The 14,916-nt window shown below is 41.6% G+C and overlaps 1 protein-coding gene across 1 annotated transcript; it reads left to right on the top strand.

Moving 5' to 3' along the window:
* The first annotated feature begins 8,261 nt into the window (after positions 1-8,261).
* On the top strand, positions 8,262-13,234 carry LOC129701630 (gastrotropin-like). The gene is made up of 4 exons (XM_055642949.1): positions 8,262-9,138; positions 10,963-11,138; positions 12,132-12,221; positions 12,304-13,234. Exons 1-4 carry the CDS (start codon positions 9,072-9,074, stop codon positions 12,355-12,357), a joined length of 387 nt encoding a protein of 128 aa, XP_055498924.1. The 5' UTR covers positions 8,262-9,071; the 3' UTR covers positions 12,358-13,234.
* Positions 13,235-14,916: the final 1,682 nt, after the last annotated feature.

Raw genomic sequence — 14,916 nt, forward strand, 5'->3', positions numbered from 1 at the left:
GGAGATTGTACGTTCTCTCTGTGACCGCATGGCTTTTCTCCCAAGTGCTCTGGTTTTCTCTCTCATTCCAAAGACAATTGGCTTCCATAAATTGATAGAACTAGTGTACAGGTGATTGATGGTCAGCATGGACACGGATGGGCCGAAGGTCATTTCCATGCTGTATCTCTAAATTAAACTAAAGTAAGAAAAGTGAAATGAAACAGAAAATACAGTGCGACAGATATGTATGTCCACCCCCTCACGAGCATCCTCCTCAATGTTTAGGGAAATGGAACAGCTGCCATCTGACTGTTGTGGTTGAAATGCACCATAACTAAACACTGCGTATGCAGTATTTTGCTTAGGGATCCCACTGAATACCCACACACCATGGGAAGGAAGGGTTGTTGAAGATGCGTGTAAATATTCTAAAAACTATTTTATTCACATCATCTAATGATGCAAATGCAAAATTGATCTTCTAAGCCGTTACTATGCCCTCTCTCTGCCAGGATTGCAATCAAATTTAAAGAAGTGAAAGGGAGAAAATACTATTCAGCTTTTATCTTTTAAATTGTTTCCCCTTCAATTGTGCAGCATTACGTTTTAACAAAGGGACCTCAATGGGTAGTTTGCATGCTGAAACATTTCATTGGTGTTGTAATCACTTTTTAAGGTCAAGGAAACCAGTCTGCCATCGTTGCTCTGAACAGGCCTATAAAAAGGCCAGTGGTGCAGCAAAGAAAAACTGAAGTAATGGTCTCCCAGCAAAATTATGCACTTTTCAAACTTTTCAAGATATGGTGGATCTTGTGCTGCAATCTGCTGACCTTGGAGAAACTGGCGATGTTCTATGCAGAAAAATCACGAACAGTATTTCAATTTCCAGCTATTTTTGCCATTTTTAATTTTGCATCTTGCACTCAGATCAACCTCAATAGGAAATACCTTCCCCAACCCAACAGTTGTGAGATTACATTGACGGTTGTCTCCCCAGGTGATAGTTGGATTTCCATCCTGACAAATCCAGCGTTAAAACTTCCGCCTTCCGCAGAGGCCGTTCCCTCGCAACTCCCTGGTTATCTCGACCCTTCCCACCCAAATCACCCTTCTCCAGGTGCAACCGCAGAACATAGTTGATGGAGTTTCTTCCTCAGTATGTGAACCTTCCAACAGGTCCAGGGAACTGTCATGCAGGCTGACTCTCTCAACTGCTCCCACTATATAATCAGTGCATCCCAAACCTGGAACCCTCCTGATGTGTATCAATTTTATATCACACACATCATGCTTTTAAAACTGTTAGGCAGCCAGGATTCCAGGCATTATATCTTTCTACTTTGTTGTCTTTATTACCAGAATTTGACACAAATTTCTAAGTTTAGTCAAGGGAAACCAATAATATTGCAAGCACCAATTGTTGTGGAAAATGAAGGGATAATCAGCAACCGCAAAAATAGAAACGAAGGAGAAAATCCTGGTGCATCTGAAAGCATAAGATTCCACGCAGCCTGGAACTTAGCATAGCTGGGAGACTTGTCACAGTCTGCTTGTTCATCACCGTCACCACCAGAAACACTGTCTCAGGACGCTGAATGCAATAAGTTTTATTTATTTATTTATTTATTTTTAAAAATTTATTAGAAGCAAATGTGCAAAAATAGAACCAATGGCATATGAAATAATACAGTATTCTACAGCTCCAATTTTAACTTTTAGCTATAGTTGGAAGAAAAGAAAGGAGAAAAAGCAAGAAAGAGAAAAAATGATATGTGCAAAGATAGAACCCCTAGACTACCAACGTAGTGTAGCCAAAGAGTGAGTAAATGAAAGGAAGAGGAGAGGAATAGAAAAAATAAGAAAAATAAAAGGACTAAAAGAGAAAGAAAGAATAAAGTGGTGATATACCTCCCTTACATCCCTCTCCACCCACCACACCCAACCTGTAATTAGATTTAAATCCAAAGTTGTGTTGTACCATACTATCCTTGTAATAAATCAATGAATGGTGTCCATGTCTTTGAAAAATGATCTGTTTTTTGCTGCCAAGATAAGTCTAATGTTTTCAAGATGTAGCATTTAGACATGTTTATAATCCATATCTTAAGAGTAGGGACTGATGTATATTTCCAAAATTTGAGTATTAGTTTTTTCGCCGTTATCAGGCCATAATTAAGGAAACGTCTTTGAAATAATGATACCTCAGAGCAGGCTTCTGACATGCCCAGAATAATCAATTCCGTATCGGGATCCAATTTCATTTTTAGTGTTTTTGAAAAAATATCAAAAATTCCTCTCCAGAAATTATGTAACTTTATACAAGAGACAAAGGAATGTGTTATAGTTGCTTCCTGAAGAAGACATTTATCACAAATAGGAGATACATTTGGAAAGATCTTATTCAGTGTAGACTTTGAATAATAGCTGTATTTTAAATTGAATTAACGAATACCTAATGTTAATCTTAATTATTTAGTTATATAATTTGTTAATAAGTTATATCGTTACCATAGGTTTAAATTGTCTTCAGTGCTGCTTAATTCAAGGATCTTAAACATTCTCCTCATAAACACGAGGACCTTGAGCAATCTACCCGCTTACATTCCAATCTATCTCTGATAAGTGTGTCTAGACATGAACGCATGTGAACCTGTCGGCCATCTTATTTGCAACTTTTAACATATATTTTTATATAATGAAACATATTATATCAACTGACGGAACCATATAGACACACATGGGAAAATGAATTAGGTCATCCTATAACGAAAGATTTGTGGGACGAAAGTTTACAACATATACATCGATGTTCGTTAAATGCCAGACATGCTTTAATACAATTTAAAGTCTCACATAGATTACACTACTCTAAAATAAAACTAAATAGAACCTTCCCACAAATCTCTCCTATTTGTGATAAATGTCTACATCTAGATGCTAATTTAACACATACGTTTACAAATTGTATAAAAATTAAACATTTTTGGACTGATATTTTTGAAATAATTTCAGAAGTTATTAATACAAAACTGGATCCAAACTCAAAATTAATAATACTTGGAATATTAGAGCAAAGTTTAACACTCACAACAAGCCAAATAAATTTCCTCGATTACAGTATAGTAACCGGGAAAAAATTAATATTAAAATGTTGGAAAGGCCCTACAACCACCACAATTAAAATGTGGATTGTGGAAATGTCGGAGACCCTATATCTAGAAAGAATTAGACTTGTCTTAATGGACAAACAAGAACTTTTTGATAAAATATGGGCTCCATTCATTAATTATCTGACGGGATAGATTGGCCCAGCAGGAAAACCCAACTGAAACTTGAACTCAGGATTAGATGAAAAGTCATACTTTATAATCTACGAACCTATCTCCAATGACGTATTATAAGTAATCCATTCCACCTTTTTTGTTTTTTTTAATATTTGTTACCCTTTATTCTCTCTTCCTCTCTTTTTCTATATAAAAAAAACACTAGAAGCAGAAGTAATCGACAATTGAAAATTTTAATAATGTATGACTGATGTATGACTGATGTATATGAAAAGTTTTTTTACTATAATATGTAGCTATACTTTATGATATGTCTACTTCTAATAAAAATATTATTTAAAAAAAACAAACATATTATATCAGTCTCCACTTATAAATACATATAAAAGGTGTATGTTAAACATACGGTTTAGCAAACAGGTTCAGTTTAAGTTCAGTAGGGCGTCGTAGAGGGGCGCTGCTCTGGCAGCAGCCATGTCAGCAGCGTGTCAGTTTTTTCAACCTTTTTTTTATTTTTTAGTATGTTTTAAAGTATGTATTTAATGTTCCTTCGTGTGTTTTGTTTGGGGGGTGGTGTGGGGGGGGGGGGGTAAGGGGGAAACCGCTTTGGTCGCCTCCTCCATGGAGAGGCGACTTTTTTTCAGGTCGCCTCCCCCGTGGCCTAACATCAATGATCGGCGCGGCCTTTCCCGGAGACACGCCCGGGGTCTTCAGCGGTGGGCGCAGCGTGGACTCTCGTTGTGGAGCGGGTGAGCCCTCGCTGGAGGGGAGCGCTCCGTTTCGCTGGCCCAGGACTGCCGGCAGCCTGAAGCCGCAGCCTGACGCCGCAGTCTGCAGAGTTCCAGCTGGCGCGGCGTCTACAGCCCGGGATCCCTCGTGGGGGACCCGGGGGAAGAAGAAGCCATCACTGCCGGCCCGCGGCCAACTTCTACCGCGGGTCCGGCATGGACTTACCAACACCCCTGGAGGGGAGCTTCGACCGCCGGCCCTGCAGCCTACGGTACTTCTGGCTGTGGCGGAGACTTTAAATCTCGACCGATCGGCCTACACCATCTTAAAGCCGCGGTCTCCGGTGAGGAAGAGCCGATCCTGGACTGACTCTGGACTCTGGTCCTGTCCATGGGGGGGAAATGGAGGAGGACTGGCCAAATTTTGTGCCTTCCACCATAGTGATGAATGCTTTATGTTACAGTTTTATTGTGGTTGTGTGTTCTTTATTATTGTACTGCTGCTGACAACCCAAATTTCCACCGACCCTGGTTGTGTGGCAATAAATTATATCTAATCTAATCTAATCAAACAGAGCCATGTCATTCTACTTATCCTTTTCGGTCCTTTTTTTAACTCTTGTGCATATTTAAATACATCTTCTGGGTCAATAAAGAAACGCTCCGATCCTTCGTATGTGACCCCTAAATTTGGCAGGATACATTATTCCATATCTCAGGCCTGGAATGTCTCTGAGAATAAGATGTGTCTTACTGAAGAGAGCTCACTTCTTGACCACCTCTGCTGGATAATCTCTGAAGAATATTATGTTTTCTCCTTCAAACATCTGGGTTCATGCAGTTGTCACTTTCTTCATGATGTCTTCAAGAACTGCTATGTTGTGTAGTTTAAGAATAATCTGTCTTGGTGGGGCTCCAACCCCTGATCGGGCTCTCTGGACTCAATGTGCTTGATCAATTTTAGGTCTCTCAGGCAGATTAAATACCTGTTGAAGTAAGTTGGCAGTGAAGACCAGAGAGTCTTTTCCACTTTCCTTCCCTTCCTTCACTCCAACAATTCTTAAGTTTTGGCATCTGGACTGGGCTTCAAGATCTAGGCATTTGGCGGTCATTCGGGCCAGTTGCCCAGAAACATGGTCTAGGTCTTCCTTCACTCTTTGCGTTGTGTCAGAGATGTCCGTAGTAGTAACTTCAAGTTCTCGGATAGCTTTGTTTTGTTTTTTTGAAGTGAGGAGAATGGGCTCCAACTTTTTGCTAAGATCTTCATCAACCCGTTTGATTTCTTCTTTCAAAAAGGTATTTACCTCTTCGCGATCTTGTAGAATGTCAATTTTTCCACAAATTTCCTTATTCCTGACATCCATTCTTGTTTCTAGCTTTCCCAGCTGATCAGTCAGAATATCACCAAAGTATTTTGCCATAGCCCGTCTTAAAGATTGTTCCTGTTTTATATGTTCTTCCATGGTAGGAATAAGTCCTTCTCGTTCAGATTCTCCCTCAGATTCTTCAGAGGTTACTTTCTCTAGCCGTTGAACAACCTCCAGTCGGGTTCTTTGTCTGGTCTGAGGTTGAGTCGGCAAAGTCCGTTTACTCATTTAAAATACCGGTATCCATTCGGTATACGGCGATTTCTGATGACGTCACTTACGCGACGTCGGGCATCTGCCGGTAAGTGTTTTTCAGTCGGTCCGTTTTACTTTTCAGGTGTTTTAATGTGTTTTAACGGAGAACATTTTGCGGAGCGGATCTAAAAGGAACGCCTGCTTACTGCTCCATGGCGCCACTGGAAGTCCCTGAATGCAATAAGTTTAAGTAGAACTAAAATTAAAAGCAATAGAATTCATAACTGGATATTAAAATAAATCTAACTGGCAGTAATGGGAAAAAATGCTGAAAAACCTTAGATAGACCCAAAAAGCTAGAGTAACTCAGCGGGACAGGCAGCATCTCTGGAGAGAGGGAATGGGTGACGTTTCGTTTCGAGATCCTTCTTCAAACTGGACAGGGACAAGGGAAACGAGAAATGCTGTATGTCTGAAGAAGCTTAAACTTATTAAACAAGCCTCCCAGCTATGCAAAGTTCCAGGCTGCGTGGAATCTTGTGCTTTCAGATGCCCAGGATTTTCTCCTTAGTTTCCATTTTTGCTGTTGCTGATTATCCCTTCATTTTCCACAACAATTGGTGCTTGCAATATTATTGGTTTCCCTTGACTAAATCTAGAAATTTGTGTCAAATTCTGGCAATAAAGACAACAAAGTAGAAAGATATAATGCCTGGAATCCTGGTTGCCTAACAGTTTTGAAAGCATGATGTGTGTGATATAAACTCATACACACCAAGAAGGTTCTAGGTTTGGGATGCTCCGATTATATAACGGGAGCAGTTTGCAGAGTTAGCCTGCATGACAGTTCCCTTGACCTGTTGGAAGGTTCACATACTGAAGAAGCAGCTCTCTCAACTATCTTCTGCGGTTGCAGCTGGGGAGGGGGTGGTTTGGGTGGGAAGGGATGAGTTAACCAGGGGAGTTGCGGAGGGAATAGTCTCTGTGGAAGGAAGAAAGGTGATGGAGATGGAAAAATGTGGGTAGTGGTGGGATCCCGTTGAGGTGGCGGAACTTTTAGAGGGTTGTGTGTTATATGCATCAGCTGATGGGGCGGAAGACAAGGACTAGGGGGACTGTCTCTGTTTAGGGTGACTAGCTAGGGGTGGGGGGGATCAAAGGCGGAGCATGGAGGAGACACGACTGAGGGCCTCATTTATGATGGGAGAAGGGAACCCCCATTCCCAAAAGAATTAGGGCATCTCAGATGTTTTATTAAGGAATACCTCATCTTGGCCGCAGATGCGACGTAGATGGAAGAATTGCGAATAGGGGATAGAGTCTTTGCAGGAAGCAGGGTGGGAAGAAGTGTAGTCGAGATAGTTGTGGGAGACAGTGGGTTTGTAATAGATGTCAGTCAATAGTCTATTTCTTGTAATGGAGACTGAGATCAAGAAAGGGGAGGAAGGTGTTGGAGGTGGTCCAAGTAAATTTGAGTGCAGGATGAAAATTGGTGGTGAAGTTGATGAAGTCCATGAGTTCTGCATAGGTGCAGGATGTAGCACCGATGCAGTCATCAATGTAACGGAAATAGAGTTTGGGGATAGGGCCAGTGTACGCCTGGTGAAAAGATTGTTCAACGTACCAAAAGGCAGGCATAGCTGGGACCAATGCGGATGCCCATAGCTATGCCTTGGACTTGGAGGAAGTGGGAGGAGTCAAAGGAGAAGCTGTTCAGGGTGAGGACCAGCTCCGCTTGGCAGAGTAGAGGGAAATTTGATGTTTCTGTGGTCGAGGAAGAAACTGAGGGCTTTAAGGCCTTCCTGGTGGAGGATGGAGGTGGAGTGACTGAACGTTCATAGTAAAGGTGAGGGAGTGGGGAAAGTGGAAGTCATTAAATAGATGAAGGGCATGTGAGGTATCTTGGACATAGGTTGGGTGAGATTGGACCTAGGGAATAAAATGGAGTCGAGATACGTGGAAATCATTTCCGTGGGACAGGAGCAAGCAGAAACAATGGGTCTGCCAGGGCAGTTGTGTTTGTGGATTTTGCGGAGAAGGTTAGGAAGGGCTGTGCATGGCTGGGAAACAATTAGGTTGAAGGCTGTGGAAGGCAGACAGCCAAAAGTGATGAAATCAGTAATGGTTTTTGAGATTAAGGCCTTGTGCTCATATGTGGGATCATATTCCAAGGATAAGTAGGAGAAGGTGTAAGAGTTGACGCCTAGCCTCAGCCCCGGTAGAGGTCAGTGCGCCAGACTACCACGGCACCTCCTTGTTGGCGGGTTTGATTATGTCAGGGTGAGCCCCCTTTCCCCCCCCCCTTTCTCTCCCCTCTCTCCCCCCCCCCCCTCTTGCTCCCCCCCCTCTCTTTCTGCCCCCCCCCTCTCTTCCCCCTCCCTCTCTCCCCCCCTGCCCCCCTCCCCCCCCCCCTCTCTTTCCCCCCCCCCCCCCCTTTTTGGATGCTGCTTAATCTTATCTGCACACACACCCACATTTTTTTCCAAGCACGGGATGTATCCAATTGTATCCATTGGACAATCCAAAAATACTTTCAAAACGAACAAGAACTTGCTCACGGAAATGAAAAATAAATCCTGGTATCCTTTGAAAGTAATTTCCACAACGAATGTAGTTGTGTTAGACGGACTAAGTATTATGCAGGATAGTCTCAGCTAGGAAAGCTTTACGATGAAAAAGCAAATCAAACAATTCACCCAATGTGCAACATTTACAAAAGAGATCCCACTTGCCAAGCCTCTCTTTTGGTGGCTAACTGTCCAGCATAAAACAGTGGAGAAGCACCATCACCAATGAGTCTTTCACAGAGAAATTCCAATGAAAAAGGACTGAGCCGAGTAGACCAAGGCTTAATTGTCAATCAACACCAAATTCATAGAATTCAGACAAGGATATTGGCAGACTAAGGAGAGTATAAGCATCAGTAATGTTTTCTTCTGCCTGATCACAACTGCCATGCGCATTGTGGTTAGGATTTGGTTCTCCGACATCCTGCCAATTCTTTCTTAAATTGGAGAGCAAAGGGAAGAGAGAACAGCAGATTAACTTGAATTATGATTTAGGGAATCAGCACAGGTGTGATCCTGAATGAAATTGTTTTGTGCATTACCACAATCTATTTTGTGATTTGTGAGAACGAATTATACATATTTTGTACTTTTGTTCCACTAATTCTGGTAAAGAGTCACACTGCTGTGTTGAATTTTCTGTCTGCCTTTTAGTCAGCTGAGCTATTGCACATTTACAACATTATCTAGGGCTTTTATTGCAAAGTTGAACCAATTCATCTTTAGATCAGTTATGTTTAAGGACAATGCCTTCTGGGTCAATGACATTATACATTTAGTGGTATAAAATTATGTAATTGCCTCATATTATACACACAAAAATAAAAATTCTGGTTAATTAATCACTGAGGTGTGGCTGTTAAATCTGTATATATAGCCAGGGTGTCTGGTCATTGTATTCACTGGTCTCTTCATCTCCAGACTGTGCCTGATCACAACTGTAGCAATATGGCTTTCACCGGAAAATATGAAGTTACAAGTCAGGAAAATTATGAAGATTTCATGAAGGTCCTGAGTAAGTTATACCAATTTACATTGATAGTTGGATCAAAAAGGTTCATGTGTGTTATTTTACATAATATTGTTGTGCAAGTGATGGTCCCGAGTTGATTTACTGAGTTGAACAGCAACTCATTTCTAAAGATCAACTGGTTTAACTTTGCAACTGTAAGTTTTATTTAATTCTGCTTGGTAACCAATAATGCATGCAAAAATGTGAATGGTAAATTGTTGCAAACATTCTTGCCACCTGATCTACCTTTTTCAGGGCAATGAACTTAAGTCACACCTGATGCAGAGCATGTGCGGCAGCACGAATGCATTTTGCAGATTTTAGATAAAGATTGTTTTTTTAATTAAAACTTGCTTTAAGCTGTTACTGGCAATAAAGCAGCAATTTTAATTTCCCTCCAAAGCCATTGTGAACATCTCGTTTCAATGCAATTCTCAGATAAGTTCAGTTTAGTTTATTGTCACATGTATCGAGGTACAGTGAAAAACATTTGTTGTGTGAGATGAGACTTATTCTATTACTGCAGTCTTGAAAAATTATATTTACTCCTGTTCTTTGTGGTTCTCAATGAAGGACAGGTCAGCTTTAAAGCTAAGTCAATTCCTATCAATTTTCTTCCATCTCAGCAAAATTGTTTGAGAACTTAAGCACACACTATTTTAAATGTTTTTTAATCCACAGAATGTTGCAGGAAAAATTGACTAAAATAATGTACAACTTGGAAAATCTACAGAATAATTCTAGAACTGGACCAGCCTAAAGTTTTATCTCAACCCATCATCATAATGAGACCATCTATCAATTGTGTAATTACTGGAGTAAATAAACCCAAACCATAGAAAATTTATAAATTAAAAAAAATGCTAGAAAACTCAAAGTTTAGTTTAGAGATACAGGGTGGAAATACCACCCGCCAAGTCCATGCCAAATATAGATCACCCATCCACTAATTCTATGTTATCTCAGTAACACATCCTACACACTAGGAACGATTGAAAGAAGTCAATTAACCTACAAACATGCACGTCTTTGGAATATGGTAGAAAACTCACGAGGTCACAGGGAGAACATTCAAACTCTGCACAGACAGCACCCGTAGTCACGATCGTACCCGGGTCTCTGGCACTGTGAGGAAGCAGCAGCTCCACGCTGCGTCAGGGTGCCACAGGCAGCATCTGCGGGGGAGTTATTTCTGGTCAATGGCCTTTCATAAGAAAATAAAAGATAATAATTGATCTGAGAGGCTGTCTCTTTATTGTTCCAATGCTGCCTGATCTGCTGAGTATGTCCCAAATGATCAGTTTTTATTTCTGAGTTCCAGCTTCATCGGTTTTCAGATTTATGCTGAACAATGATGTAATATGGGCTGCTCAAGTCAATAGAATTGAATTGAATTTTGGTAGAGTGCAGTCATTTAGTCTATGCATTGAGCACTAGCAACTGAAGGCAAAATTCAATCCAAATTATCTCCACCTCTGACAATAAGGTTATCAGGCTTCCATTTATTTGATTTTATCGATCTGCAAATATTAATAATTTGTTTGAATTCTATATCCGAGTCACTGATTTCATCAGAAGCACAAAATAAGCCAGAATGAAATCCGGAATCATCACAGGCAGGATTTCATCCACCCTGGCATTACTGTTCTAATTGGTGCCCACTTCTCTTTTACTCTAACCTTGACCGGAGAACCAAGCATCAGCGGTTAGTACATGAAAGGCACAGTTGCTAAGAACAATTATTTTGTGAAAAAAACATTTGAATAAAACAAATAGATTTTGAAGCAATGTAAAATAAGATGGCCAAACTTGATTATTTCTCCTCAGAGTATTCTGCTGATGTCATTGAAAAGGGAAGGAACGCCAAGGTCATTACGGACGTCACCCAAAATGGAAATTATTTTACCTGGATCCAAATTTATCCTGGTGGAAAAACCATGAAGAACACATTTGCTATTGGTCAGGAATCAGATATGGAAACCATGGATGGCAAAAAATTCAAGGTGAGCCTGGAAAATGTTTGATTTACTTGGTAACATTGAGATCATTTTAATGTCTGGTTTACTTTAGAGATGCAGCACAGAAATAGGCCCTTCGCCCCTCCAAGTCCGCACCGACCACCGATCACCCTGTACATTAACACTATCCTACACACTTGGGGCAATTTACAATTTTACCGAAGCCAACTTAACCTTGTACAATTAATCAAACTTGTACATCTTTGGAGTGTGGGAGGAAATTGGAAAACCCATGTTCACGGGGAGAACATACAAACTCTGTACAGACAGTACTGGTAGTCAGGATTGAAACCAGGTCTCTGGCATTATAAGGCACCAGCTCTACCGCTGCGCCACCATGCCACCCCCATGAGTAAGCAAAGCATTAAGAAATAACAAGTGGCAATTATTATCCAATGTCCACCTATTAAGCAAATGTGACCATCCACCTTCACTTGGGAACATGGCTAATCAGAATGTAGGTTTTTCATGAGATCAGTGCTGAGATTGTTCAGGAATTCACTTTCTTTGTCATCTACAGATTCCAATTTAATAATTCCTGTAGTCATCTATATGCCTAGGCTAAAGGTGACAGTGTACAGTATGTGTACATAACTCGCTCAGTAGCTGAGCATGTAATAACAATAGGACTGCACCTCTCCATACGCTCATGTCTATGGTTTAGATCTAATATTTGTCTATTGATCGATAGCTTGTTTCTCTTGGATTGATCTTATGATCGGCTGCAAGGGCACCCCTCACTATATAATTTGCTTAGTTTCCATCTTTTCCATTCTAGTCTTCATTCCATATGGTTCTTTCATTTGAGACAGGAGAGGTTTAGCTAGTTTTATTTCATCTCTATCAAATATAATTTTAGATACACTTAAGACTGGTTGTTTCAACTAAACAAAAACATTTTTCTTACAATTTTCATTACAAAATGTCACAAATATTCAACTCTATGGAACCCACCTTTCTGTTTTTTTAATATATCAGGCAATAGTCAAAATGGAAGGAAATGCACTTGTTTGCGACTTTCCAAACTATCACCACACTTCAGAGATTTCAGGTGGAAATCTTATTGAGGTAAGTGATTTTTCAGTTTTAAAATAAATTCCAAATATTAGCTGGAACTTGCGCAAGTCATTTTTTTTCTTCTTTTTGGCAGACATCAACATGTGGTGGTGTGGTTTACAAGAGAATTAGCAAGAAAACTGCCTAAAACAGGAAAACGTGTTACTTCTTTTGGAATGAAAAACATCTCCATTATACATTGCTTTGCTTAAATTAAAATAATATAATTTCTGTAATCTCAATGCTTCTTGTTGTGAACCGTAAATTTATTTAAATGTCATATTGCACTTTCACCACTTCTTTCCCAATCAGGAATGGTATCAAACAATACAGTGACTGATAAAATGTCAGGAATCACAACGATATTTTACCCAGATTCTCTTTCGTTAGTTAATTCCTAGGAAGCGTATTGCCTTCTCTAACAATGACCCCTACATAGATTGCTGAAACCCAGTTGGTAAAGGCTTGAATAGAAAGGGAGTACAAGGTGCATGGAAGCGGAAGTGAAGATGGTTAAAAGAACAGTTTCACTGAGGAGCTATGTGATTACTTGTGAAACTTAGTCATGGCTTTCAGAAAATGATGGGAAATGGGGAAAAAGTGAATTATTATTTATTTTCTATTAAAAAACTCCTATTGAGAAAAGCAATAAATAATGCATCTGGTGGTTCAACTGGTTAAGCAGTGAATAAACAGAAAGAGGTGGATTTTCATGTTCAATTCTCATTCTATGTAGAAATAGTTTGTCTTGGGCATAACGGGCAAATATTGCAGGATGGTTTGGCTTAAGCTGCCATTCCTGACTCAGCTTGAACGTGCATGTGTGTAATTGTTAAAATCGTTACAATAAGGGAGAGCTCTGGCAATATTTAATGATAATCATGTCTGAAGAATCCGAAAGTACCAATGAAGATGTATGTCAGTGAGAGAGAGGTATGCATCTGACTTAGGCTGCTCTGCCATTCAATAAGAGCACAGCTGCTTCCATGCCTCATTACCTATCTTTACTTTCGTTCCCATATTCTCTGAGTGTCCAAAACTCCCCCAAGAGGGGTAGCGGGAGTGGTGGAAGAGGGACAGAGGGGTAGGGGAAGAGGGTGGGAGGGAGAGTGAAGGGGGTGGGGGAGAGAGGGATGGGTGGGAGAGGGAGAGGGGTGAGGAGAGGGAAACATAGAAACATAGAAATTAAGTGCAGGAGTAGGCCATTCGGCCCTTTGAGCCTGCACCACCATTCAATATGATCATGGCTGATCATCCAACTCAGTATCATGTACCTGCCTTCTCTCCATACCCCCGATCCCTTTAGCCACAGCGGTCACATCTAACTCCCTCTTAAATATAGCCAATGAACAGGCCTCAACTACCTTCTGTGCCAGTGAATTCCAGAGATTCACCATTCTCTGTGTGAAAAATGTTTTTCTCATCTCGGTCCTAAAAGATTTACCCCTTATCCTTAAACTGTGACCCCTTGTTCTGGACTTCCCCAACATCTGGAACAATCTTCCTGCATCTAGTCTGTCCAACCCCTTAAGAATTTTGTAAGTTTCTATAAGATCCCCCCTCAATCTTCTAAAATCTAGCGAGTACAAGCCAAGTCTATCCAGTCTTTCTTCATATGAAAGTCCTGACATCCCAGGAATCAGTCTGGTGAACCTTCTCTGTACTCCCTCTATGGCAACAATGTCTTTGAGCATTGGGCATTGTGACATCACGCGATGGAACGTTCACCAAGTGCTTGTGCTCCTGCAAAGGCATATGTAAATGAATCCATACCGATTGGACATATGTAAGCATTGGGCATTGTGACATCACATAATGGAACGTTCACCAGGGGCTGGTGCTGCTTCTATGGGTGAGAAGCCAGTTTATTTCTGAAATATTGGGGGGGGGGGGGGGAAAGAAGGATTTGATTAAAAACGTGTACTTAAACACGACAAAATGTAATGAGCGGATACTTAGAAAGAAAAGTGAAATCTCTACCGAAATGGAAAAGATGTCGGCGATTCTGCGTCTGGTTTCGGAGTTGCAGAGGAAGAAAGGCGGCCGACAGCCGTCCATGTAAATGGATCCATTCCGATTGGACATCTGCGAGCATTGGGCATTGTGACATCACACGATGGAATGAATCAAAAGGCAGAAAGGCAGCCGGACGGACGGCAGGCAGGAGCCACAGAGTTTTAATATATAACTAGACCAAGTGCAGACCCGTTGGGTCTGTTTCCCCCAACAGCGTTTGGGGGGGGGGGGGGGGGAGTAGGGGGCTGCGGCATCACACTCAAATTAACCACCCCCCAAAAACACAGGGGGGGGGAGGGGGATGAGAAGAGGGGAGGGAGGGGAGAGGAGGAGGGGGGGAAACATGACAGATTTGGGAGGGAAAAGAGAGCGGGGAAGGGGGTGAGAGAGGGGGATTGGGAGAGAGAGATGGGGGGGGGGGGGGGATGGGGAGGGAGGGGGAGGGGAGGAGGGGGAGGGGGTGGAGGGAGAGACGGGAAAGAGTGGGGAGGGAGAGTGAGGAGGAGAGGGGTAGGAGGAAGGGGGCGGGTGGAGAGAGGGAAGGGGGTGGGTGGGGTGAGGGAGAGAGGGAAAGGGGTGAGGAGAGGGAGAGGGGTGAGGAGAGGGTGAGGGTTGAGGAGAGGGAAACATAGAAATTAAGTGCAGGAGTAGGCCATTCGGCCCTTCGAGCCTGCACCACCATTCAATATGA

This window comes from Leucoraja erinacea, chromosome 11, assembly GCF_028641065.1.
Source record: "Leucoraja erinacea ecotype New England chromosome 11, Leri_hhj_1, whole genome shotgun sequence".
NCBI lineage: Eukaryota > Metazoa > Chordata > Chondrichthyes > Rajiformes > Rajidae > Leucoraja > Leucoraja erinaceus.

Bases quoted from the DNA above. Each gene is read 5' to 3' on its own strand.
- LOC129701630 (XM_055642949.1), top strand. From the start codon at position 9,072: ATGGCTTTCACCGGAAAATATGAAGTTACAAGTCAGGAAAATTATGAA. The intron at 9,139-10,962 runs GTAAGTTATACC...ATTTCTCCTCAG, and splicing joins AGATTTCATGAAGGTCCTGA to AGTATTCTGCTGATGTCATT. The intron at 12,222-12,303 runs GTAAGTGATTTT...TCTTTTTGGCAG, and splicing joins CAGGTGGAAATCTTATTGAG to ACATCAACATGTGGTGGTGT.